Raw genomic sequence first — 21,597 nt, 5'->3', positions numbered from 1 at the left:
ATGACTAATTTAAATTGCTGCCACGTCAAATGTGGCCCACAAACTTATGGCCCAGTAGCTGACTCATCAAGACATAATGGGACGAAATTAGATTCAATTAACCCATTGGACTGAGCCCCTCGCCACGCCACCATCACCATCGCCATGGCCGCTGTCTCCAAGCTCCTCTCTTCCATCCTTCCCTCAAAAGCATCACCACCACAGCCATCACCATCATCATCAAACCTTCCGCTGCCACCACGTGTCTCTCTTCCCAAAACCCCATCTTGGAGGGCCCCAGTGGTGGCCACCTGGACGCCATCATCAACTCCTCCTTCCTCATCTTTAGCCAGTATATTGTGGCCCTCACTCGCATACTCAAACACCCTCTTCTTCAAATCAGCGTACAACGTTCAGATCGTAGTGCAAGACAACGATTCCGAGGAAAAGCTTGTTGGGAGGTTCAGAAAGGAGGTTCTGAGGGCTGGTGTGTTGCAAGAGTGCAAGACCAGGAGGTTCTTCGAGAACAAACGGGAGAAGAAGCAGAGAAAGACTAGACAGGCTGCCAGAAAGAACCGCAAAAGGTTTCTTTTCTTTTTTTTCTATTTGGTAACTACTGCTTTTGGGCCTGTTTGGTTGCCGAGAAAGTGAAAGGAAATAAGTGAGATTTTAGGATAGCTGGGATGTTATTTCTTTTGATTTGCCCTTGTTTTTTGCTTGGAACAACTTATCTTGGGGCCTCTCTCTATATGTTAGCCTTTTTGGAGATTTGAGGGTGTGCTTGAGTTTTGCTTCTCTTCTATCTCTGTCTCCTGTATTGTGAAATTTTTGCTTGCTTTGTGTTTTGAGAAAACCTGATTCATGGGGATCTCTTGACAATGATCATCTCACTTCTATATGCTATACTCATTTTCAGGTATCCACAATCAAAAGATCCAAGGCAGGACAAACCGGAAGCGACGATAAACGACGACAAAGAAGACGATAACTGGGACTACGATGTAGAACTTCCATATCATTGATATGTAAGGACCTTTGACATCCATTGTTATTGGAGATCAAATGCCTGCACCCTCAATATATTTAGAGGGTTTGATTTATGGTCAAACTCTTCTTTGGCGATATGAATCATAGACAAGGATAGGAGGATAGACAATGAAATCAAAATTCAGAATGTATTGGCTTTTATAAGAGATTGCTTTTACCTCAACCTCTTGACGAGAGTCATCACAATCTACCATGCCCTGTAGTTGGGTTCAAATCTGTGCATTATAATACTTAAAGTAACTTCTTTTGCATATCCAAAAAAAAAGGAAAAAAAAAAAAAAACATCTTCTTGTCAGATTATCAAGACTAAATTGTAATTAGCAACAAGTTGAGGGAAATCAAGAGTAAACTAACATTTTACTGACAGCTCTAAGTTGCAGTCGCAATTAGCTACATGAAATCTCTAAGCTAAATACAGGCAAGTAAAGGAGCCAGCATCGATAATTTTTTAGGCTTTTCTTTCTCACTAACCAAAAGGTTTCTCAATATACGCTTCGACTGTGGCGCTTAATCATCCTAGGAAACCAACATTACACCTACATTACCTTGATCTATCTCATTCACTTAGGCACTATGATCGGCTGACCCAATCTAGAACAACATTTACATAAAGTCAACAAAAACCTATGGACTTCCTTTCACTGTTAAGTATATGCACATCACTCTGAAGAGGAATATAGTTGCTGGCAGAAACACTCCAAGCCTTCAGGGGTAAACCAATTTTTTTTCATCTGCAATTCCCACAGAAAGGTAGAGCTAGTAACAGATAATATATGAAAGCTGCATCTTAGAATAAACATATGATAAGATGAAAAACTTACAAAGTATGGGTAGCCGCCCTCAATGCTGAAATTCTCAGGAGCACCCTCAATGAACAAATTGATGTAGTAGAGAACAAAGTTACCGCATTCTACATCATTTCTCTGTTGTGGCACCTGAAAATTTCCCTTTTCATGCAAATTTTTTCTAATATGAAAATAGAAAGTCACAAAGAGAATGTTAAGAACATAGAGAGTCACAAAGAGACTGTTTAGGTCACCTTAGGAACCAAGAAAGGAATTCGATAGATAAAATCTTTGGTCTCAGACCTGCCCTCTGCTTTATAAATGTCTAGTACAAATCTGAAAACAATGATAAACAAATGTCAAACAGCCAATTAGGACTGTGGCCCCAAAAAAACAAACAGGATACATAATTTGCTACAGAAAATCATACTTTCTTATATCTGGTTCATACCGCCTTGGATCTGCGTTTTCAAGAGAATCAAGCAACAACATGCATGGTTTATGGGTTTCTGATTGGTCACTCTCACCAAAATGGCAAAAGATTAATAGGTTCCAGTGACCCCTGAAAAGGCAACATTTTGGAAAAGAAAACGTTAGAACTCTGAGCATTGAGTGAGAGAATGGAAAGATTTTAGCTCAAGGTAATGGTGGATAGCTACCAGCAAACGATAGGAACAATGACATATTTCTTTGAGAAAATATGCTTCTTCTTAATCCAGGTCAGCACCTTGTCTCTGGAGGATGGTTGCAAGTACAAGCTAAACCACATACAGTCAAGGTACGCGAAAGAAGTCCTCTTATCCTCTGATAAATTCTTCCATAAGTTCCTACACATTCCAAACAAATTTCAAAATCCAATATGACCATAAAATTACGGCTACTTTTTCACAGAGCCTTACTCAAAACTAGGACTTACTGAAAGTAACGATCAAATGCTTCAGTGCCTAGCTTTTCTTTACACTCAAATGCTTGAGAGTGTAGTTTTTCTTTTTTTCTTGAGACTGCATTCTTGGCATCCTTGGGTGGTCTCAGTTCTTTCATCTCCTCTCTTTTCCCTTTCCTCTTCAATCTCTCACCACGATGGAAGCGGCAAGGGAATTCTAAAAGGCACGGGTATCTCTTCTTTATCAGTTCAATATCTTTTAGAGCTAATTTCTTTTTTTGAACTATCAAATAGGCGAAGACGTGCCTCCAACATGAGCGATGTTTTGACACCTCATATCTGAAAAGCTCTGTTGGAGTACAAACACCATAACCCATCAAGCGTTCACCAATATTGAACGCAATAAGTAGCAGAAAAACAAGCATACAACAAAACTTCAAACAAAAAGATTCAATCTTTAATCTTAAATCCATCAAAAGACCAGCTTGCAAGGACGGGCTTGTATACTAGCCCAAAATGTCAATGTGGGATATTGTTATCTTAACATCTTAAAAAAGATTTAACTTTTAATCTAATTTCCGTCCATTTTCCCTTATCTATTTCTCAGCTCTGTGATCTCCACTCTCCTCTTTCTCTCTATCCCATATTTACCATTTGCCTCTTTAATCAAATACAAAAACTTCACCTCATTCTTGAAAATTCCAAAGAAGAAAAATAAAATATTGAAACTTTAAACAATGATCATTTGCATGTTGAGTAGGAAATAGCAGGAAAGCAAAAGAAATAGTGAAGGAGATAAAATTGGCAACAGCACAAGGGTTAAGACAAAGATGGGCTTTGTGGGGAAACACTTACCTGAAATTGGAGAGTCGAGGTCGAGGTCGATGATAGCGGGTCCTTTGTTTTTGTTTGGCTTTCTCTTTGACATTTGAGACAACAAGCACAGAGCTTGGAAAGAGCTCTCTTTCCTTTTTCTTCTTCTTCTTCTTGTGGAGTGTGGAGGGAGAGAGGGTTGGAATTCGGAATGGTAGAGAGATTTGGTGTAGTACTGATTTGCGGGAATATGGACCGTTGATCTGGTGTACTAATATCAAAGAGAATAGATAGGTTTTTAGCACATTAAGGGCTCATTTGAATAGATTTATATGTAAGTAAGTAGAGCAAACGTTACAGGTAGAACAAACTCAATGAGAAAAATAAGACGAGAGGGTAGTTGCATTCTGTCTTTAGTTTTTTTTTTTCTTTTTTCTTTTTTCTTCTTGATCTAATTCAAGTGTTTTAGTTGAAGCTTATTAAATTTACTTGTCTATTCTTATCATGGAATGAAATTCAATACTAGATTGGTTGTCCATTGCATTATGCAATGTGCTTAATAGAATGATCATGATCAATAATTTTTTGTAACCGAACCAAGTGATCATGACCAATTTAAAAGGTTCAGTTGAAATTATGATATACTATCCATTGACATTATTTACTTTTTTTTGGTCGAATAATCATATTTACTTTAAATATGAGGTTTCAAGTTGAAAACTCTATCATTTTAATGTGCCAAGCCGTTGAGATTGGCACATTAAAATTTAAATAAGTTAATGATTGATTTAGTTTGGTTAACTTAGGGACAAATCAAACGAAGTTAATCAATTAATGATCGTTTCAGGCATACTTATTTTCTTTTTTAAAAAAAAAAAAAAAAAAGTATAAGCGATAGTCTAAATTAGAGGGGAGAGGAATTTCTTATACACACAATGATGCCATAGAGTTCGAATATGAGACTTCGTGACTGCAAGTCCAGACCCTTTTCAAATATGTCAAACCAACTGCCGAACCATAATTGCAATTTGATTTGATTAGCTTTTAAAATTAGACTTTGAACGTGTAGACGTGAGTTAGGTCAGTTGGTCATGATAATGAATTTGTCAAACGTAGGTTAGACTAAATTTGACACACATGCTAATAATCAAATTATCTCTTGTTTTTTTTTTTTCCTCACATTAACTTATCAATCACTCTCCTTTTTTCACCAAAAATTACCAGTTACACTTAAATTATTTTTTTGGTCTGATGCCAGTTACACTTGATAGCACATACTCAAAAAGAAAAAAAGAAAATTAATAATTACCGGTTACCACGAAGAGAACAAATACGCACACACAACGCAACGCAGGCATACAGTCGTTCACTTCCTCCTCCTCCAAGAAAAGCACAAAGAAAAGCCCAACGCAGACTACCAGTTACCGATCCGCCATGGAAGGCCAAGAAGGACCTCAGCAACCGCACCTCGTGCTGGCTCACAAGCTCTTCCTTCTCTCCCACCCTGATGTCCAAGACATCGAGAAGGTCCAACTCAGAGAGGAGGTTTTCGCTTCCGTCAAAGCCGACGGTAAAATAGCAGATTTTCACTAATTTCCACCTAATTTTACATTTTCGCTGTACCAATTTAGGTTTTACGTAACAGTTATTGGGTTCTGTTTTGTGTTTTTGTAGATATGGCACCTTTGTACGAAACTCTAGTCTCTGAATCGGTGCTGCCGTTGGACCAGAGCGTTTTGGACTCGATGCGCGCGAAGATCCAGGACGAGCTCAAGAAGCTCGACGAAAAGTGAGTTCGTATTTAGTTTTATTTTTCCTGATTTTGATCCAGGTTCTGTTTGGTTAGCTGAAAATTATGAGGAAAGACGCTAGGGTTTGAAATGTGTGCTTTAGAATCTTCAGTCTTAACCCCCCTCCGCCTTGTGTGTTTGTAAATACGAGATTTCACTATTAGGTAGACAACTTGTTGAATTAGTTTTACACAGGTGGTATAGTTTTGTGAGATTGGATGCTAATAGAGCATGAGTTCTCTGTTGAATTCTTTGTAGACAATTGGGGGTTTTACAGTGAATTAAGTAGAATGAAAAAATGTGCTTGAGTTGTCTAGTGTGAAAATCATTGCTATAAGTAACGTTCTTGTAGTCATTGTGATCAAATAATTTCCTTTACTTTCAAGTGAAGTGACTTATCTGGTTGGATTTTTTAGGATTGCTGATGCCGAAGAGAACTTGGGCGAAAGTGAGGTTCGAGAAGCCCATCTGGCTAAGTCCTTGTTTTTCATTCGTATTGGTGACAAGGTAGATAAGTTGTAACTTATTTATTCTACTAGTCGTTTCTGCTTTGTACTTTTCCTTTCTATTGTTATGTCTCAATTTGATTCAGACTTCTTTACTTATGAACCTAGGAGAAAGCATTGGAACAACTCAAGGTAACAGAAAGCAAAACAGTTGCAGTTGGGCAAAAGATGGACTTAGTATTCTATACACTGCAACTTGGTTTCTTTTACATGGATTTTGACCTCATTTCAAAGAGCATTGACAAAGCGAAGAAGTAAGTACTGGTGACATGGATTTGTCAGCTACATATTTTGGTTATATTGTTTAAATTTTGGTAGTTGAGCTTTGTTTGTAACCATTGCATCATGATGGCAGCTTATTTGAAGAGGGAGGTGATTGGGAAAGGAAGAATCGTCTGAAGGTCTATGAAGGCTTGTACTGCATGTCTACTCGGAATTTTAAGAAGGCTGCTGATTTGTTCTTGGATTCCATTTCTACCTTCACCACTTATGAAATATTTCCGTATGATATCTTCATATTTTATACTGTCCTTACGAGCATTATATCGTTGGACAGAGTTTCTTTGAAACAAAAGGTATAAAGTTGTGTTACTGCGTCTTGTGATTTCACTTTCTTGTTTTATATGTTTCTTCCATTTTGTTATGTGATTTGCTTATAAGAAATTTAATTTAATTTTTGATCACATATGTCGCAGGTGGTGGATGCTCCTGAGATATTAACAGTGATTGGGAAAATCCCGTACCTTACAGAATTTTTGAACTCTCTATATGATTGCCAATACAAATCTTTTTTCGCAGCATTTGGTAAGTGGATAACTAATTTAATTTTATAATGTGGTTCACTTTTGAATGTTTCTGAGCTATCTGACCTTCTATTTGTTCTAGTAATATTTTAACAAAATTAAATAGATTTCATAGTTGTGGTTGCTCTTTCCTATTTTGTATTCCAGCTGGCCTGACAGAGCAGATAAAGTTGGACCGTTATTTGCATCCACACTTCCGATATTACATGAGGGAGATCAGAACTGTGGTTTATTCCCAGTTCTTGGAATCCTACAAGAGTGTTACTATTGAAGCAATGGCGAAAGCATTTGGCGTGACGGTTGATTTCATTGATTTGTAAGTGGCTTACATGTTATATTTTCCTTCTTTGAGGTTTACTTTATATTCTTTTAGTTCTGATCCTTGACTTTGTGCCGAGGCAGTTGTTAAGCATTTCACATGTCTTCTACATAATTCTGACCCATTCTGCATATACAGGGAGCTGTCTCGTTTCATTGCGGCAGGGAAGCTTCATTGCAAGATTGACAAAGTTGCTGGTGTTCTAGAAACTAACCGTCCCGATGCTAAGAATTCTCTCTACCAAGCAACAATCAAGCAAGGGGATTTCTTGTTAAACCGGATCCAGAAGCTGTCTCGTGTTATTGATCTGTAGGGTAGGGCCTTCCTGCATTTTGAAAGTGATCCCAAAAAACTTCAGATCATAGCAACTGGTGCCTTTTCACTTTTCATTCGACGAACTTAGTTGGTTTTCTCTTTTTCTCCAAATTTATTAAAAACTCAAGTACTTATCGTCGGGTTCCATTTTTCTTTTCGAACTGCTATTCATGGTGATTGTTTGAGTGTATGGATTTTCAAGTCTAAAGTGCCATGGCTACAAAAACGTATACTGTTCTTAATTCTTACTGTTGGAGTAGTGTCATTAAATTGGTGAGACAAGTAATGCAATCCGACAAGGTTGATTGCAAAATAAGGTAGCTTCTTGATCCAATACGACCCCAAATACAGCAATACAACCTAAAACAATTCAACATCATTAATAAAATAATACCCTGCAACCCTCTTATCTTTCACTTTGAGAATGGAATATCGCAAGGAATAGCAACGGCTTCGAGAGAATGCTTTTTGCGTTTGGTTAAACCAGGAGACCCAGTCATGTCTAAATTTTATGCTCTTGCTGCACCAGGCAATGCCCACTCAAACTTGTGCACAAGATTTGCCAAAGCAATCTCATTCACAGCCATGCCGAACTGAATTCCGGGGCAGCCTCTCCTGCCAGCTCCAAATGGAAGAAACTAAGAGTCATTCCCTTTAAAATCTACACCGTTGTTCACGAACCTTTCAGGGTCGAACTCCTCTGGTTTGTCATAGGACTTGGGATCTCTTCCAATTTGCCACACATAGACCAAAACTTGTGTCTTGGATTCAATGTTGTAGCCGTTTATTTCCACATCTCGGGTCGACACCCTGGGTAAGTGAAGAGTCTCCTTGATCACTGCCTTCAAGTAGGGCATTTCAACCACATCATCCCGGTAGTTAGGTCTGTTTTGTTTCCGACTATCCCCTTTACCTCATTCTACAATTTGTTCATGATCCTTGGATGCCTTAGAAGCTCAGTCATCACCCACTCTAGGATTGTATGCGTGCTGTCAGTGCCGACAGTAAGCATATCCTGCAAGAACATTGATTAACGAGTTAATTAAAGTTGGTTAATTAATTAGCCTCTAAGTTCTCTCTCACACAATGTTTAATTACTTACCAAAAGGAGAGCTTTATGCTAACTCTATCAATTGGAAGACCAACCAAGTTTTCTTTCTGAATATCAAGCAAAACGTCCACCAAATCCTTCTGTTCTTCGTTCTCGATGCGAACCTGGCCACCATCATTTCCACTCTCTGAACAACGATCCATATATTCTTGAACCACTGCATCTAAGAAGTCATCGAACTGTTTGGCCACCTTGTCCAACTTTGCATCCAAACCATTAACACGAGTCAACCAAAGCAAGGGATGGGATATAGTCCCCAATGCACACACGGCATCCCAATAGCTTTGTGAACTCCTCCAAAAGCTCCTTAACCATCTTCCCACTACCAACTATGGTACAAGACTTGTGCTGTACTTCCTACCCAGCGTCACTCTACACACCACATCATTCGTAAGCATCACAAAAATTTCGCTTAAATTCAACCCTACTGATGATGATGCTGAGTGCTTAGCTATGTTGCTGATCATCAGCTAGGTTTCCTCTTCTCTCATGCCACGAAAAGACCGAACCCTTTTGCTGCTCAAGAGATTCAAGACACATATGTTCTTCATCAGCCTCCAGTACTCTCCATAGGGCGCGGTTGAGATGTCCTTGTAGTTGTAGAGGAGCTTCTCATAGATGGTGGACTTGGGGACGGTCAGAGAATGTGAGGTCATGGGTTTTCATGATCTCCAGGGCAGCCTCAGCTGAAGAGGCCACAAGGACTGGGACACTTCCGAAATGGAGAAGCAAGAGAGGCCCATGGCGTTGAGCCAAGGCTCGAAGATAGCGATGCGGAAGCTTAAAATACATAAGCTGATGAGCTTAAAATAATGCATAATTGCAGTGCAAGTTTTATTGCTGCTTATAAACTGCCAACAAAAGCCAGGTTCTGCTCTTAGTATATAAACTAATGAGCAATAATGAACTTTATTTTCTTTAATTTATCATCTTATTTACTTAATATTACATTTGCAGCAAGCTGATTATGAATATGGAACAGCAACAGCAACAGCTTGAAGAGGGTATTTTCTACGTTTGGTCAAGCCATTTGACTCAGCCATGTCTAAATCTTCTGCTCTTGCTCCACCAGGCAATGTCCAGTCAAATTTATGCACCAGATTTGCCAAACCAATCTCATTCACAGCCATGGCAAATTGAATTCCAGGGCAGCCCCTCCTGCCAGCTCCAAATGGGATCAATTCAAAGTCATTTCCTTTATAATCTATCCCACTGTTCATATCCAGGAACCTTTCCGGCTCAAACTCCTCTGGTTTCTCATATGACTTGGGGATATGAGTAATTTCCCAGATTAAATTTTCTTTTTAAATTTAAAAAAAGAAAAAAAAAAACCTTTCCCACAGATGCGGCAAAATTTCCCAGATTAAAATTTCTTTTTAAAATGTATAGCCGCGCGGCTATACTATTTATATATTAAAAAAAGGAAGCTCCAGCGCATAGGTGCCACGTGTCAGAACCGTAAGGCACGGGTATGGCCAAACGGCTATACTATTTCTTTTAAAAAATTAAAAAATTTAGTATAGCCGCGCGGCTATACTATTTATACAATCATATAAAGATACGCCCAGTGCATATGCGCCACGTGTCAAACAGGAAAAGCCGTGCGGCTGTACTATTTTTGTTTTAAAATTTTTTAAAAAGGGGTATAGCCGCCCGGCTATACTATTTTTAAAGACAATTAGGTAAAACTGAGTATAGCCGTGCGGCTATACCGTTTAAAAATTTAATAACATATAAGGCTCTTGGGCTATGGAGAAATTTAATTAGGACATCCAAACGATTTCACAAAAGAACAATTGCATCTAAAAAGTCATCAAACTTTTTAGCCACCTTGTCCAATCTAGCATCCAAACCATTGAAACTGCTCAACCAAGCAAGCCATGGGATATAATCTCCAATTACAAGACGTCCCAATAACTCCATAAACTCTCCCAAAATCTCCCTGAACATTTTCCCACCTTCTCGACCACAATACTTCCTCCCCCAGGCAATTCTACATATAACATCATTAGTGAGTGTCACAAACGTTTCAGTCAAATTCACAACAGAAGATTCATTAGTGCCACAGGACTGCTTTATTTTCGTGACCATTAATTGGTTTCCTCTTCTCTCACCCCACGAAAAGATTGAACCCTTTTCGTGGTCAAGAGATGGGAAACACAGATGCTCTTCACCTGTCTCCAGTACTCACCCGTGGAGACGTCTTTGTAGTTGTAGAGAAGCTTCTCAAAGATGGTGGACTTGGGTCGATCAGAAAATGTGAGGTCATGGGTTTTCAAGATCTCCCAGGCTGCCTCAGCTGAAGAGACAACAAGGGCTGGGACGCTTCCAAAGTGCAGAAGCATGAGAGGGCCATGTGGTTGAGATAAGGCTTGAAGTGAGCGATAAGGGTACAAGCCTAGTTGGGTACAAGCCTAGTTGGTGAAGGTTGCCAATTATGGGAAGCTTTGGAGGAGATGGAAATGGGTTTGTGGAGACTGGAGTTGAAGAGAACCATTTGAACAAGAAGATGAAGAAAATTATGAACACAAGTGTTGGTTTGAATATTGAAGAAGACTGCAACAAGGAGAAGATTTCATCCAACATTTTCTGTGTTTGGGCTTGTGCTACATTTTTAGTTGTGACACTAGTTGGGTTTATTTATAAATGAAGATTAATTTGGCACTTGCTCAACAAAGATGATAATAACATTGCTCCAATCAGGAGACTCATCACATATTTCTTCTTCAGCATGGTAGGGTGGGTTCCTCGCATCTCATTGAGCAATACCTAAAGAAGGAAGGATGGCATACAGTCACATTTTTTTTTTTTTAGTTTGATTTGATTGTTTTTGGATACATTTTCATGGAAAACCACTTAAGAGTAAAAAATGAAGTTTTATTTTTATTTTTCAGTAAGCATTAGAGTAAAGTGGAATGAGAATCACTCCCATTTCTTGCATTCCCATTCACCTTTAGTAAACATGCCCTAAATGTTTACCACAAACTTCAAACACATGATTTCATTTTTATTGTTATTTTTCTTTTCATACCTATAACATTATTTCAATTTTGTTTTACACCAAATACAGGAAAACTAACCAAGTTTTCTTTCTGAATCCAAAGCAGAAAGTTGACTAATCGTAGATAGGGGTTAGGATTAAGGTAGTTAACTAATGAGCCACCCATCCTTACAAGATAGATAATTAAGGAAAACAACAGTATTAGGGTTGAACTTCGTAACACATACATATAACGGTCTCTACTTCAATTTCAATTTCAATTTCAATTTTCTGTCATCAGTTGGTATTACAAATTGAAAGAGAAAAATGAGTACAACTTTAAAAGAAACTTCATTAGATAAACTTCAAAACTTAATTGATCGAAAGGCCACGTAGCCCTCCTTTGGGTTTAGACAAATCTTTCAACCACTTTGTAAAACTATTGGCTGCATTCTTGTATACGTCACTCTCATAGGTGCCATTCAAGAAATTATGGAACCACAAAACAGAGTTCTTGGGGATACGAGTGTAGTTTCTGTTGAAATCGACGTAGTAAAGCCCAAATCTGCTCCTAAACCCCATGCCCCATTCAAAATCATCCATTAGAGCCCAATGGAAGTATCCTTTGACATTCACTCCATTCCTGCAATATATTTCATTTAGAAATGAGGCAGACATATTATCTTTGCTTTAATGTACTACTTCAACACTAGATTATGATGTTGATTAAGAAATGTTAATTACTTACTTAATCGCCTTGTTGAGTCGGTACAAGTGACGAACAACATAGATAATTCGAGACGCGTCGTTTAATTGTACGTTAAGGTCAAGAGCATCATTCCTGACACCAGCAATTCCTGCAAATGGCAACAACAACAAAAGTGCACAAGATTGAGATCATAATTCATGCTAGGATGTTATGTATATGAAACATTTACATTAGTAATTTAATTAAGTGATTAATCAAACCGTTTTCAGCAATGTAGACTTTGGGGTTATTGTATTTGTCCTTTATATAGTTCATCAATTTCTCCAGCCCTTCTGGCCAATTTCCATGTTCCTGCAACACAAGGAAAATTTAAGGATCAAACAATTTTATTATAATGTCTGAGCATCAACTAATAAGATTAGAATTTAGAATTTTCTTACCAAACCAGGAGCATCTTTGCCATCTGCAACAATCAAACCATCAGCATCAGGATCAGATTATTAACAGTTTAGAACGTATATAAACTCAATAACATATATTATTTTTAAAAATTATTATTAGCTCTGTTGAGCAAGAAAAGCTTACTTATCCCAAGTGTATACATCCGTGACACCTAAATTTTTCTCCTCGCAAGGGAGGTAAATTACCTATGATTTCGGCTGCTGCATCGAGAGTGTAGCGCAACACTTCATTTGGAGATGGTAGCTTATTTTTAGCATAACTTGATGCGTAATAATTTATCGCAAGAAAATCTAAACTTCCCTTAACCATCACTTTCTCTTCTTCAGTAAACTCAGGCAGCCTCTCCTTCACCAACTCCCTCATGCTTTTTGGATACTCTCCAAACACAAATGGATCCATAAACCTAATGCAAATTAAGTAAGAGTTAATTGTTACGAAATGCACCGTAGAAATCACTTAAAGCATCCAAGTAAGTGATCAAGAGATTGAGTGGTAATTTGTACTTACCATCCTAAGTAGAAGTCGAAAAGTCGATTTGCTGCATCTTGATCTTCTTGTGATTTTGAATAAGGCACATAATATGGTGTAACAAGCACAATTCCAACTTCACCTTTTTGTTTTGCCTGCAAGATGATCACATTCAAACCAAGCTTTAATAAGATTGGTTCTACTTCCCTAAAAAATAGAGACAAAGGGAAAAAAAAAAAGTTGTTTGTAATTTAATCAAAATGTGGTTCGGTATAACATTTGAACTCATGACCTCCTCTAATAACGAAGAATACCTGATATTTTTCTCGATAAAGTTTAGCCACGGTGGCATGAGCAAGAATGAGGTTATGGGCTACAATGTAAGGTTCAGTGGATGAGTTACCACCCAAGTTACACGGACCTACGGGCATAAAACATTTCCCTGGAACTGGAGATTTGAATACACATATATCTTTTGGAAGTGAACACCTCCCTGGTGGGGCAATCCCCAACTCATAACCGTAAGATGCAATAATTCTTGGCTCATTAAATGTGAACCAATGTTTAACTCTGTCTCCAAATAACTTGAAACAAAGTTCACTATAGTCTCTAAAGTCATCCCTGCAACAGAGAACAAACATATGAGTTTTAGTTTATGCTTCTTTTCTTCTTTATCCAAATCATATATGCAAAATGAGAGGAGCAATGAGTGAGTGCGTGGTTGTGAGTCGTTAATGCATGAACGACTGAGCCTAGCATAATAAACATGAGAGAAAGTTATAAAAGGACTTTCAAAAATGAAATGCTTACACAAATGAGCGATTCAAGTAACCTCCATATTTCTCTTCGACGGCTTGTGGCAGGTCGAAGTGTAAAATTGTCACAAAAGGTGTGATTCCTATACATTATTAGAACACACACACACAAAAATGCATTAGAGCAAACACATAACATAGTGGAATAACACATTTTAGGATTCAGAAATTTGTCGCGTAATTCTTACCATTTTTGACTAATTCATCAATCAAACTGTTATAGTGATCAACACCCTCTTGGTTAATTCCCCCACTTAAGCTTCCATCTATGTAAGATCCATCAAAATTTTATTATAAAATCATAATCAATATTACTACGTAGTTCCTTAAATAAAAAAAACCCTACTTGGCAAGATCCTAGTCCACGAGATGGAGAATCGGTAAGAATTTACTCCAAGGTCCTTGATGAGCAAAATATCCTCCTAAAGTGCAGAAAATTTGATAAAACATATGGGAGTTCAATTTATTTATTTATAAAATAAAATAAAAAAATAAAAAAAATTGGATTGGACATTTGAAGGATGTTTTCTCATTAGCTAATTACCTTGTATCTTTTATATCCATCAACTGCTGAAAAGAATTTGTCACTGTTCATAATTGTATCTGTAATTGAAGATTGTAAGTCTTTTATGTAATATTTAAATGTTGGTAATTTATGAATAAAAGATAATTAAATTGAATTATGTGAACCTGGGAGTATTTTAGCACGATAGTCCCAAACACTTTGTCCCCTCCCTCCTTCATTGGGCGACCCTTCAGTCTGCACACAATACATATTAAAACACGTACACTCGATTTTATTTGATTTTAATTTCATTTTTTTAAATTATAACATGTACCTGTGCAGCAGCAGTACCAACTCCAAAAATAAAATCATTTGGAAAGTCTGATTTGCTAATGTTCAGTTCTTCAAGAAATGTCGAACTACTTAAATTCACCTCAAGTGTGAATGCCCCTGCTGTCACATTTGCTAAAACTGCAACAACAAAAATATCATCCACCATATCTAATCAGCTAAAGATGCTTTAATTAGGACACTAACATAACACGTATAGCAATGCCGAGAAATCTTTCAATGTGACATTGCCCGTTTTAGACGTGGAAATTTTTCGGGTGGAACAAAATGTGATTAGATTTAAAGATGGTGACAAACCTTGAGCATCCACAGACCGGCAAGCTAGTGCAGCCATGACACAAATGGCAATGAGAACATGGAACATTTTTGGTGATGAAGATCTTGATGATGCTAAGAAATCCATGGCATTAGAATTCAGCTTCAGCTTCAATTAAAGCTTGTGAAATACAAGGGTACAAAAGCCTAAAAATGATAAAAATAAATAGGCCCAAATTCAACGGCGTAGCTATAATGGGGGGGATTTAGTGCAGGGGTTACCTATATTGATCGATTAGTTTAATATCATTATCCTCTTTATGTTACAAACAACTGGGTTGGAATTGCCCGTTTCTAAAAACCAAAAGAGTTTTGTCATCTAGAAACTCTCATGCAATGAGTATAACACTTTTTGTTATTCCCGGTCAATAACGTAATAACACGTAAGATAATTTTTCCACTTGTCATTGTGTTATTGGCTAGAGATAACAAAACAGTGTTATTCCCGTTACAAGAAAGTTTTTTTCCCGCATCATGCCTACATTGTCCGTTTCCAAGGAACTTTGAATTTCTTCTCTTCCAGACAATATTCAATTTTCTTACGTGTTTTTAGTTAATGACGAGTTGAAACCACCATTTCTCACAGCAAAATCAAAGACACAAATTGGGTTTTTGTTTACTATTTTCTTCATGTTCTTCATGTGAACTGAAGATAGATCTATGATTATTTGTGAAAGAAGTTTCGAAAACATAAAAATCGTGGTACAAACATTCACCAGGATTTGTTTTCTCTTATGTTGCTTTGGGTTTAGTTCAGAGATGAAAATGAATTTTTTTTTTTTTTGGATTTTTTTTTGAGAGAATAAATTGAGAAACAAATAACATATCCCATGGGCCAAGTAAGAGTACAAAAGCCCAAAATGATAAAAATATATAGGTAAAATAGGCGCAAATTGAATCTCACAATCAAGAAATAGTCAAAGAGGCCCAACCTTAGCAAGGAACAAAAAAACCCAAATACAAGAAACAACATTGAGAAGAAGAAAAAAAGCCCTAATCATATCAAAGCACATCGTGCCACCACTGTGAATCGGTCATCATCAACCACCCAGAAGGGGAGGGAGTAACCGCCGCCCGCGGCCAAGAACGCAGCAACCAAGCATTGAACCCGTGATAGCATTAAGTTTCGGTTGGGGTTCCTCAATTTTCTTCCACATTGAAATAAATATTCTGTCACATAACAAAGTAGCTATTCACAAATACGTCTCTCAAAATAAAAAGTTGGTCATAGTACAATTAAGTTTAGGCCGAACTTACTCAATTTTCTTTCACATTAAAATAAATATTTGATCACATAATAAAGTAGTTTATTTTTCTTTAGTTATTCCCAAATAAGTCTCTCAAAACATAAAACTTCGTGGTGCCTTGAAATATCTTAGTCAAACAAAATGGAGGAAGGAAAAAAAAAAAATTTTTTTTTTTTTTTTTGGATAAAAAACAAATGGACTTCATTCAATTCAGATAAACATCTTACAATCAGTCAGAATTACTGGAAATTAGTAGTGCAACAGTGTGGCCTCTTTAAAATTCCTATCATGTGCAAGCGTAGGGCACAACCAAAAAGGTGCAGTAACATCCCAACAGGACCCCGCACCTTCCTTCAGCCCTTTATTCCCTTGTCTAGGTTGGAAACAAACATCAACAACGGCGATGTGGGACATTAAACCTTCGATGTCTTTTACGTTGTTTTCCACATTTGTCCATGTGAAGCCACTCTCTTGTAAGAGGACCGCCTCTTGTGAATCCAAACCAATCGTAAAACCATGAAAACTCCTGTCTAACGCCAAAGGAGTTGCTACCTATCAATTATCAAAGCAACCCCCAAACGCAACAAGAGATTCGAGGACTTTTCTCTTTTCCTAATTTTATAATAAACACATCGTCAGCAAAGCGAGCCTTACAAACCAAGCAATTATAAACCTTCCACTTGAGTCGCCAGCTGAGAAGCTCACCCCTTCACTGTGCTGTGTTCATTTGTGTTTTTCTCAGCCACACGTTTCATCAACTCACAGATATATCGATTTTTCACTTCCCAGTTCCAAATTTGAAGCCGAACCCATTGAACCATGCCTTGATTACATGCTAATTACCATGTCTATATGATTAGAAATTGTGGGATTATAATCAAAATCCGAAACTAGGGAGAAAACCCAACCCAATAACGGTAACAACGAGAAAAGCCGCATAGCTATGCTTCCTCTGCCTCCCATTGATCTCAAAGATGTTCAGCAAAAGCTCGCCACGCATTTCAGGCCTTGGCAACGCTCCCTTCAGTTCTGGGCTCGGGCTGTTGATATCTACACTGGCTACAAGGTCCCTCTTTTCGCTTTTTCTTCCTTTCTTTTTCTCAATGTATGTGTACATGTTTGCATGCGTGGAATCCTTTAAAAATCGCAGTGCCTGGACTTATTTGTTTGATGGGTTTTGCTGGGTGTCGATAGATGTTTCAGCTTCGAGTGATTTTGGTGAAGGATGTGAAGAAACAAGAGGAAATGTGGGAAAGGCAGCATGAAGTTGCCGCTGAGAAGATATATACTATGTGCTCAGACCTCGGCGGTTTCTTCCTCAAGGTGTTCGAAGAATTTACTGTTTAGTTTTTTCGTATTGATTCCTTCACTCCTTGCTCTTGTGCCACTGAATTTGATTTCAGGCGAGGGAATTGTGAAATGACATGGGTTTTAGCCCAACCCATTAGTTTGTACGTGTTGTTTTGTGTTGAATGCTTGACATAAAAGAAAATGTTAAAAAGACTGGATTTTTGTTCATGATCTTAATCAGTTAAACTATGGAATGGGGAGGGGTTGGTTAATCAAATAGTTCTTCTTTAATTTCCACTTTATTCCTTACAGAGTCATGCTTTATCGATGCTTGTTGTTCGGTTTAATTTGCTTTCTAATTGGTTTTTCAGTTTTAGGGGAGGTACAAGGGAACCTATGGATTTTAAATACCTTGGAATTCATCACTGGTGGTTTTTGGTTTTGTAATATTTGTACTGATTACTGAACTATTCGTGGATGGTGTTTCAATTAGGTTGCCCAAATCATCGGGAAGCCCGACTTGGCCCCAGCGGCATGGGTGAAAAGGCTTGTTACGTTGTGTGATCATGCTCCTGCAACCCCATTTGATGCTGTTCAACTTATGCTGGAGACAGAGTTGGGTCGAAATGTTGGTGAGGTGTTCGAAAGATTCGATGTGGATCCTCTAGGCTCTGCTTCAATTGCACAGGTATTTCTATTTGTGAGTAATTTCTGGTTTTCTTGTATTCAAATTCCATGGTAGAAATTGCATTAATAATTGGATTTTGCAAATATAATACTCTTAGCTAGTATCAGCATCAAAATTTTCATCAAGAGAGGCTTCCCAGAAGCAGACATGACTTGATGATGATATTGATTGTTTTGCTTTAAGTATGTAATTTGCATCTCGAGGATTAATAATTAAGATTTATGGACAGATATTACCATTAAGGAAGAGTTAGGCACATTTCAGAGTTCTTCAATGTTGCAATTTATCTTTTCTTTTCATTTAGTTCCTTTTAGGCTAGCTATTTTGTATTGGAGGAGGGAATCATACTGGAAATGGTATTACAATGCTCATAGAAGCTTATACATTTGTACCTGATATATGTCTTATGGTCAAACTAGGTTCACCGAGCAAGATTGAGAGGTGATAAGACTGATGTTGTTGTCAAGGTGAGGGAACTGAGAAAACTGTGGCTTCTTTATGTTCTGTTCTGTGAAATTCTAATTTCTTGTGGTGTATAATAGGTGCAACATCCTGGAGTTCAGGATCTAATGATGACAGATATTCGTAACTTGCAAGCTTTCGCTTTATGCATACAAAAGACAGATATCAAATTTGATCTATACTCTGTAACTAAGGAAATGGAGAAACAGGTGCCTTATATGCACACATTTTGGAGTCTTTCTCATGTTAGGTTACTATCTGAAATATAATCATCCATATCTGGAGAATAACTGTCTTTCATGTTTCCAATTCAAGATTGGATACGAATTTGACTTCATGAGGGAGGCTAATGCTATGGAAAAAATTAGACGTTTTTTGTATGAGAATAACAAAAAGAGTGTTTTGGTGCCAAGACTGATGCGAGATATAGTCACTAGGTATGTCTTACTCCATTTTCTTTCCCAAACGACAATGATGCATTTGATGTTTTTCCTTGTCAAATCCTTGCACCATTTAATTATGGGTGCTGTAAGTTCATTTGACTTTTAGTAATCTTTTTTTTTCTTTCCAGAATTTGACTTCTAGTAAACAAGTGTTGCTTTGTTTGGTTAGGAGAGTCTTAGTTATGGAATATATCGATGGAGTTCCAATTCTGAATCTTGGTGCTGAAATTGCGAAAAGAGGAATAAATCCTGGTGGTAAGATTGCAGTGGCCGCAAAGCAGTAAGCTTCTAGTCCGTACAGAAAGCATGATGTCCTTTTTATCTACATTTGCGTGTTGTATAAATCGCTTTTTATTGTCAATAAAGTGCTATTTGTTTATTCTCGCTACTTAATGAGAAAGGTGTCTTGGTTCTTTATATCAACAAACAACCATGTTAGGTGACTTTTCCCTTGATATGCTATCTTTTTGTTTCCTGTCTCATCTCTTTTATTAATTTGCTAAAACTTGTTTCAGTGTGATTTCCTTTATAAAAAAACTTTGATGGGCATCTTTCCCGAATTCATTACCTTAACTTTCCCCTATCTTTCTCTTTTCAAACATATATTGTAGCTCTTAGAAATTTTTGTCAATATTTTTCTTTTTATAAATAGTTTGTTCTCTCATTAGGAATGCAGAAGGACAGTGATCAATTTTTCTGAAAATGCAGGAAAATCCTCCAAAGTTTGACACTAGCATATGGACAAATGATTTTGAAGTCAGGTTTCTTCCATGCAGATCCTCATCCAGGAAATATCCTAATCTGTAAAGGCTCAGAGGTAAATGACCAACCTATATTTGTTCCCTGTATATCCTTATGGCTTTATCCCAATTTTGATAATTGTTATAATTTGCTTTCATATTGTATTCTCATTTAGCTGTAAAGCTACATACTTTTGTCTTTCTAGTTATAGATAATTTCATTTGAATGGTAAGCTGACTTTGAATTTGTATAATTCCTCCAAGTTAGGTTGCGTTGCTGGACTATGGCCAAGTGAAAGATCTACCAGATGAGTTGAGACTTGGTTATGCAAGCCTTGTTCTCGCCATTGCTGATGGTGACCCTATTAGAGCATCAGAGAGCTACAGGTAATTTAACTTCGCAGTTGTTTTGTATGCTTATTATGAATGGGCAATTTAACTAGTCAACATGGGAAGAGAAACTAATGCTGAGATGTGAGCTGCAAGCTGCACACTAGTGCAAGTGAAGCTCATGGAGATAAAACGCAATAGAGAAATAGGTGAATTAGTATCATAGAATGAGATTGGAAAGAATCAACTTCGGAATTTGAAACATGGGCCTAATTCAAAGAATAATCGTCTTTCCTTTTAAAATCTCAATGTCAGAGTTTGGTGCGGTGCTTTAGGGGTTGACTGTGTATGCACAATATACTAATTTATTCCTCATTACAGGGAGCTTGGCATAGGAACCTTAAGCAAATGTGAAAATGAACAGCATGAATTGTTAAGGTTGGCAGAGACAATGTTTGACACGAAATTGCCCCCTGGAGTGACGATGCTGCAGCCTTTTTCTGAGGAATCTTCAATTAAAAAAATTGCAGTTGAGGTATGCTTAGATTCCAAAACTTCATTGGATACCTACTTTCACATCGTTTCATGTTTTTACGGTTATCAACTAGTAAAGACATTAATATGTTTTCTAATCCAAAATTTTTTTTTCCTATTCCACTTGCGATTGTTTACATACTGTTTCCCCTATTGTCCCTGGCTCTTGTAGGCTTTCCCAGAAGAATTGTTTTCTGTACTTCGGACAGTGCATCTGCTGAGAGGACTTAGTGTTGGTTTGGGAATCAACTACTCATGTGCAGAACAATGGAGACCCATTGCAGAAGAAGCTTTGTTTCGTGCTGGGAGGTTAACAGGTGGCCTTTTCAAACTCCTAAGCTATAGAAATGGGGGCTCATATTCAGCAGTACATTAATACACACATGCACCCACGCATATTCTTGTGCTAACTCTGTCATGACGAAGCATGTTCTTCAAATTGCTTCTGATGGTATATCTGAATTATACCCCTTGAGTTGTTTTCTGATCTCTTTTCCATTTACATTCTCACTACCAGGCAAGGCTGTCAAGGCTAGACGTCGTAGGCGGGGTTTATCAAGGTTATTTTGGAGAGACTGATTATCTTGTAAGAAGTAGCTTTTTGCTGATCAGGAGGAACCTCTTTTGCTTCCAAAATTGGTTTTAGTGATGAGTCGTTTTCTAATTGTCTGATTAATGTTAAACATGGAGAAGGAAACTTCAAGTCATCCACCGGCGTATATTCTTTCCTTTTGGCATCGTTTTATTTTGCCACAAGTTGCTCAATTTCTTTGAGCTAGTGCTGTTTGCTGTTTTAAGATGTTCAAAAAAAAAAAAAAAAATCTCAGTTGGCTTATTTTAACGAGAATGATTAGAATGGCTACAAGTCTCTTTGGTCTTTCTTCGTTCTTCAAGAATTGGCTTCCAT

General features: G+C 37.5%; 5 protein-coding genes and 2 pseudogenes across 8 annotated transcripts; 3 read left to right on the top strand and 4 right to left on the bottom strand.

Moving 5' to 3' along the window:
- Nucleotides 1-98: 98 nt before the first annotated feature.
- On the top strand, nucleotides 99-1,240 carry LOC117627337 (30S ribosomal protein S21, chloroplastic). Its single transcript, XM_034359386.1, has 2 exons — nucleotides 99-563; nucleotides 896-1,240. The coding sequence occupies exons 1-2, from the start codon at nucleotides 145-147 to the stop codon at nucleotides 999-1,001; spliced, it is 525 nt and encodes a 174-aa protein (XP_034215277.1). The 5' UTR covers nucleotides 99-144; the 3' UTR covers nucleotides 1,002-1,240.
- A 60-nt stretch (nucleotides 1,241-1,300) lies between these two features.
- LOC117627335 (probable ubiquitin-like-specific protease 2A) lies at nucleotides 1,301-3,800 on the bottom strand. 4 transcript variants are annotated; one of them, XM_034359384.1, is made up of 7 exons: nucleotides 3,550-3,800; nucleotides 2,728-3,043; nucleotides 2,471-2,638; nucleotides 2,242-2,373; nucleotides 2,066-2,147; nucleotides 1,848-1,961; nucleotides 1,301-1,757 (listed from the first exon to the last, which is right to left on the bottom strand). In XM_034359384.1, the coding sequence occupies exons 1-7, from the start codon at nucleotides 3,620-3,622 to the stop codon at nucleotides 1,686-1,688; spliced, it is 957 nt and encodes a 318-aa protein (XP_034215275.1). In that variant the 5' UTR covers nucleotides 3,623-3,800; the 3' UTR covers nucleotides 1,301-1,685. The 4 variants fall into 4 exon arrangements, with proteins under 4 accessions (XP_034215275.1, XP_034215276.1, XP_034215274.1 ...); XM_034359385.1 differs by having other exon boundaries at nucleotides 2,728-2,911; nucleotides 3,550-3,799; XM_034359383.1 differs by lacking the exon at nucleotides 3,550-3,800 and having other exon boundaries at nucleotides 2,263-2,373; nucleotides 2,728-3,528.
- A 1,001-nt stretch (nucleotides 3,801-4,801) lies between these two features.
- On the top strand, nucleotides 4,802-7,482 carry LOC117628863 (26S proteasome non-ATPase regulatory subunit 6 homolog). The gene is made up of 8 exons (XM_034361409.1): nucleotides 4,802-5,077; nucleotides 5,182-5,296; nucleotides 5,714-5,804; nucleotides 5,912-6,057; nucleotides 6,159-6,378; nucleotides 6,499-6,607; nucleotides 6,754-6,922; nucleotides 7,064-7,482. The coding sequence occupies exons 1-8, from the start codon at nucleotides 4,942-4,944 to the stop codon at nucleotides 7,236-7,238; spliced, it is 1,161 nt and encodes a 386-aa protein (XP_034217300.1). The 5' UTR covers nucleotides 4,802-4,941; the 3' UTR covers nucleotides 7,239-7,482.
- Nucleotides 7,483-7,653: 171 nt separating this feature from the next.
- Nucleotides 7,654-9,571, bottom strand: LOC117629071 (annotated as a pseudogene).
- A 562-nt stretch (nucleotides 9,572-10,133) lies between these two features.
- On the bottom strand, nucleotides 10,134-10,937 carry LOC117629070 (annotated as a pseudogene).
- A 766-nt stretch (nucleotides 10,938-11,703) lies between these two features.
- Nucleotides 11,704-15,044, bottom strand: LOC117629069 (beta-glucosidase 13-like). The gene is made up of 14 exons (XM_034361589.1): nucleotides 14,939-15,044; nucleotides 14,625-14,761; nucleotides 14,476-14,545; nucleotides 14,330-14,388; nucleotides 14,132-14,207; nucleotides 13,974-14,051; nucleotides 13,781-13,868; nucleotides 13,437-13,591; nucleotides 13,285-13,391; nucleotides 13,010-13,125; nucleotides 12,699-12,905; nucleotides 12,301-12,410; nucleotides 12,080-12,188; nucleotides 11,704-11,974 (listed from the first exon to the last, which is right to left on the bottom strand). The coding sequence occupies exons 1-14, from the start codon at nucleotides 15,042-15,044 to the stop codon at nucleotides 11,704-11,706; spliced, it is 1,689 nt and encodes a 562-aa protein (XP_034217480.1).
- Nucleotides 15,045-16,592: 1,548 nt separating this feature from the next.
- LOC117628814 (uncharacterized protein slr0889) lies at nucleotides 16,593-21,569 on the top strand. Its single transcript, XM_034361342.1, has 12 exons — nucleotides 16,593-17,269; nucleotides 17,398-17,526; nucleotides 17,987-18,181; nucleotides 18,601-18,648; nucleotides 18,724-18,852; nucleotides 18,959-19,080; nucleotides 19,256-19,366; nucleotides 19,795-19,903; nucleotides 20,095-20,213; nucleotides 20,538-20,691; nucleotides 20,863-21,007; nucleotides 21,208-21,569. The coding sequence occupies exons 1-12, from the start codon at nucleotides 17,147-17,149 to the stop codon at nucleotides 21,267-21,269; spliced, it is 1,446 nt and encodes a 481-aa protein (XP_034217233.1). The 5' UTR covers nucleotides 16,593-17,146; the 3' UTR covers nucleotides 21,270-21,569.
- The last annotated feature ends 28 nt before the right edge of the window (nucleotides 21,570-21,597 follow it).

Source organism: Prunus dulcis, chromosome 5 (genome assembly GCF_902201215.1).
Source record: "Prunus dulcis chromosome 5, ALMONDv2, whole genome shotgun sequence".
In the NCBI taxonomy this organism is placed as follows: domain Eukaryota; kingdom Viridiplantae; phylum Streptophyta; class Magnoliopsida; order Rosales; family Rosaceae; genus Prunus; species Prunus dulcis.
This window is presented reverse-complemented; position numbering and strand designations above follow the sequence as displayed.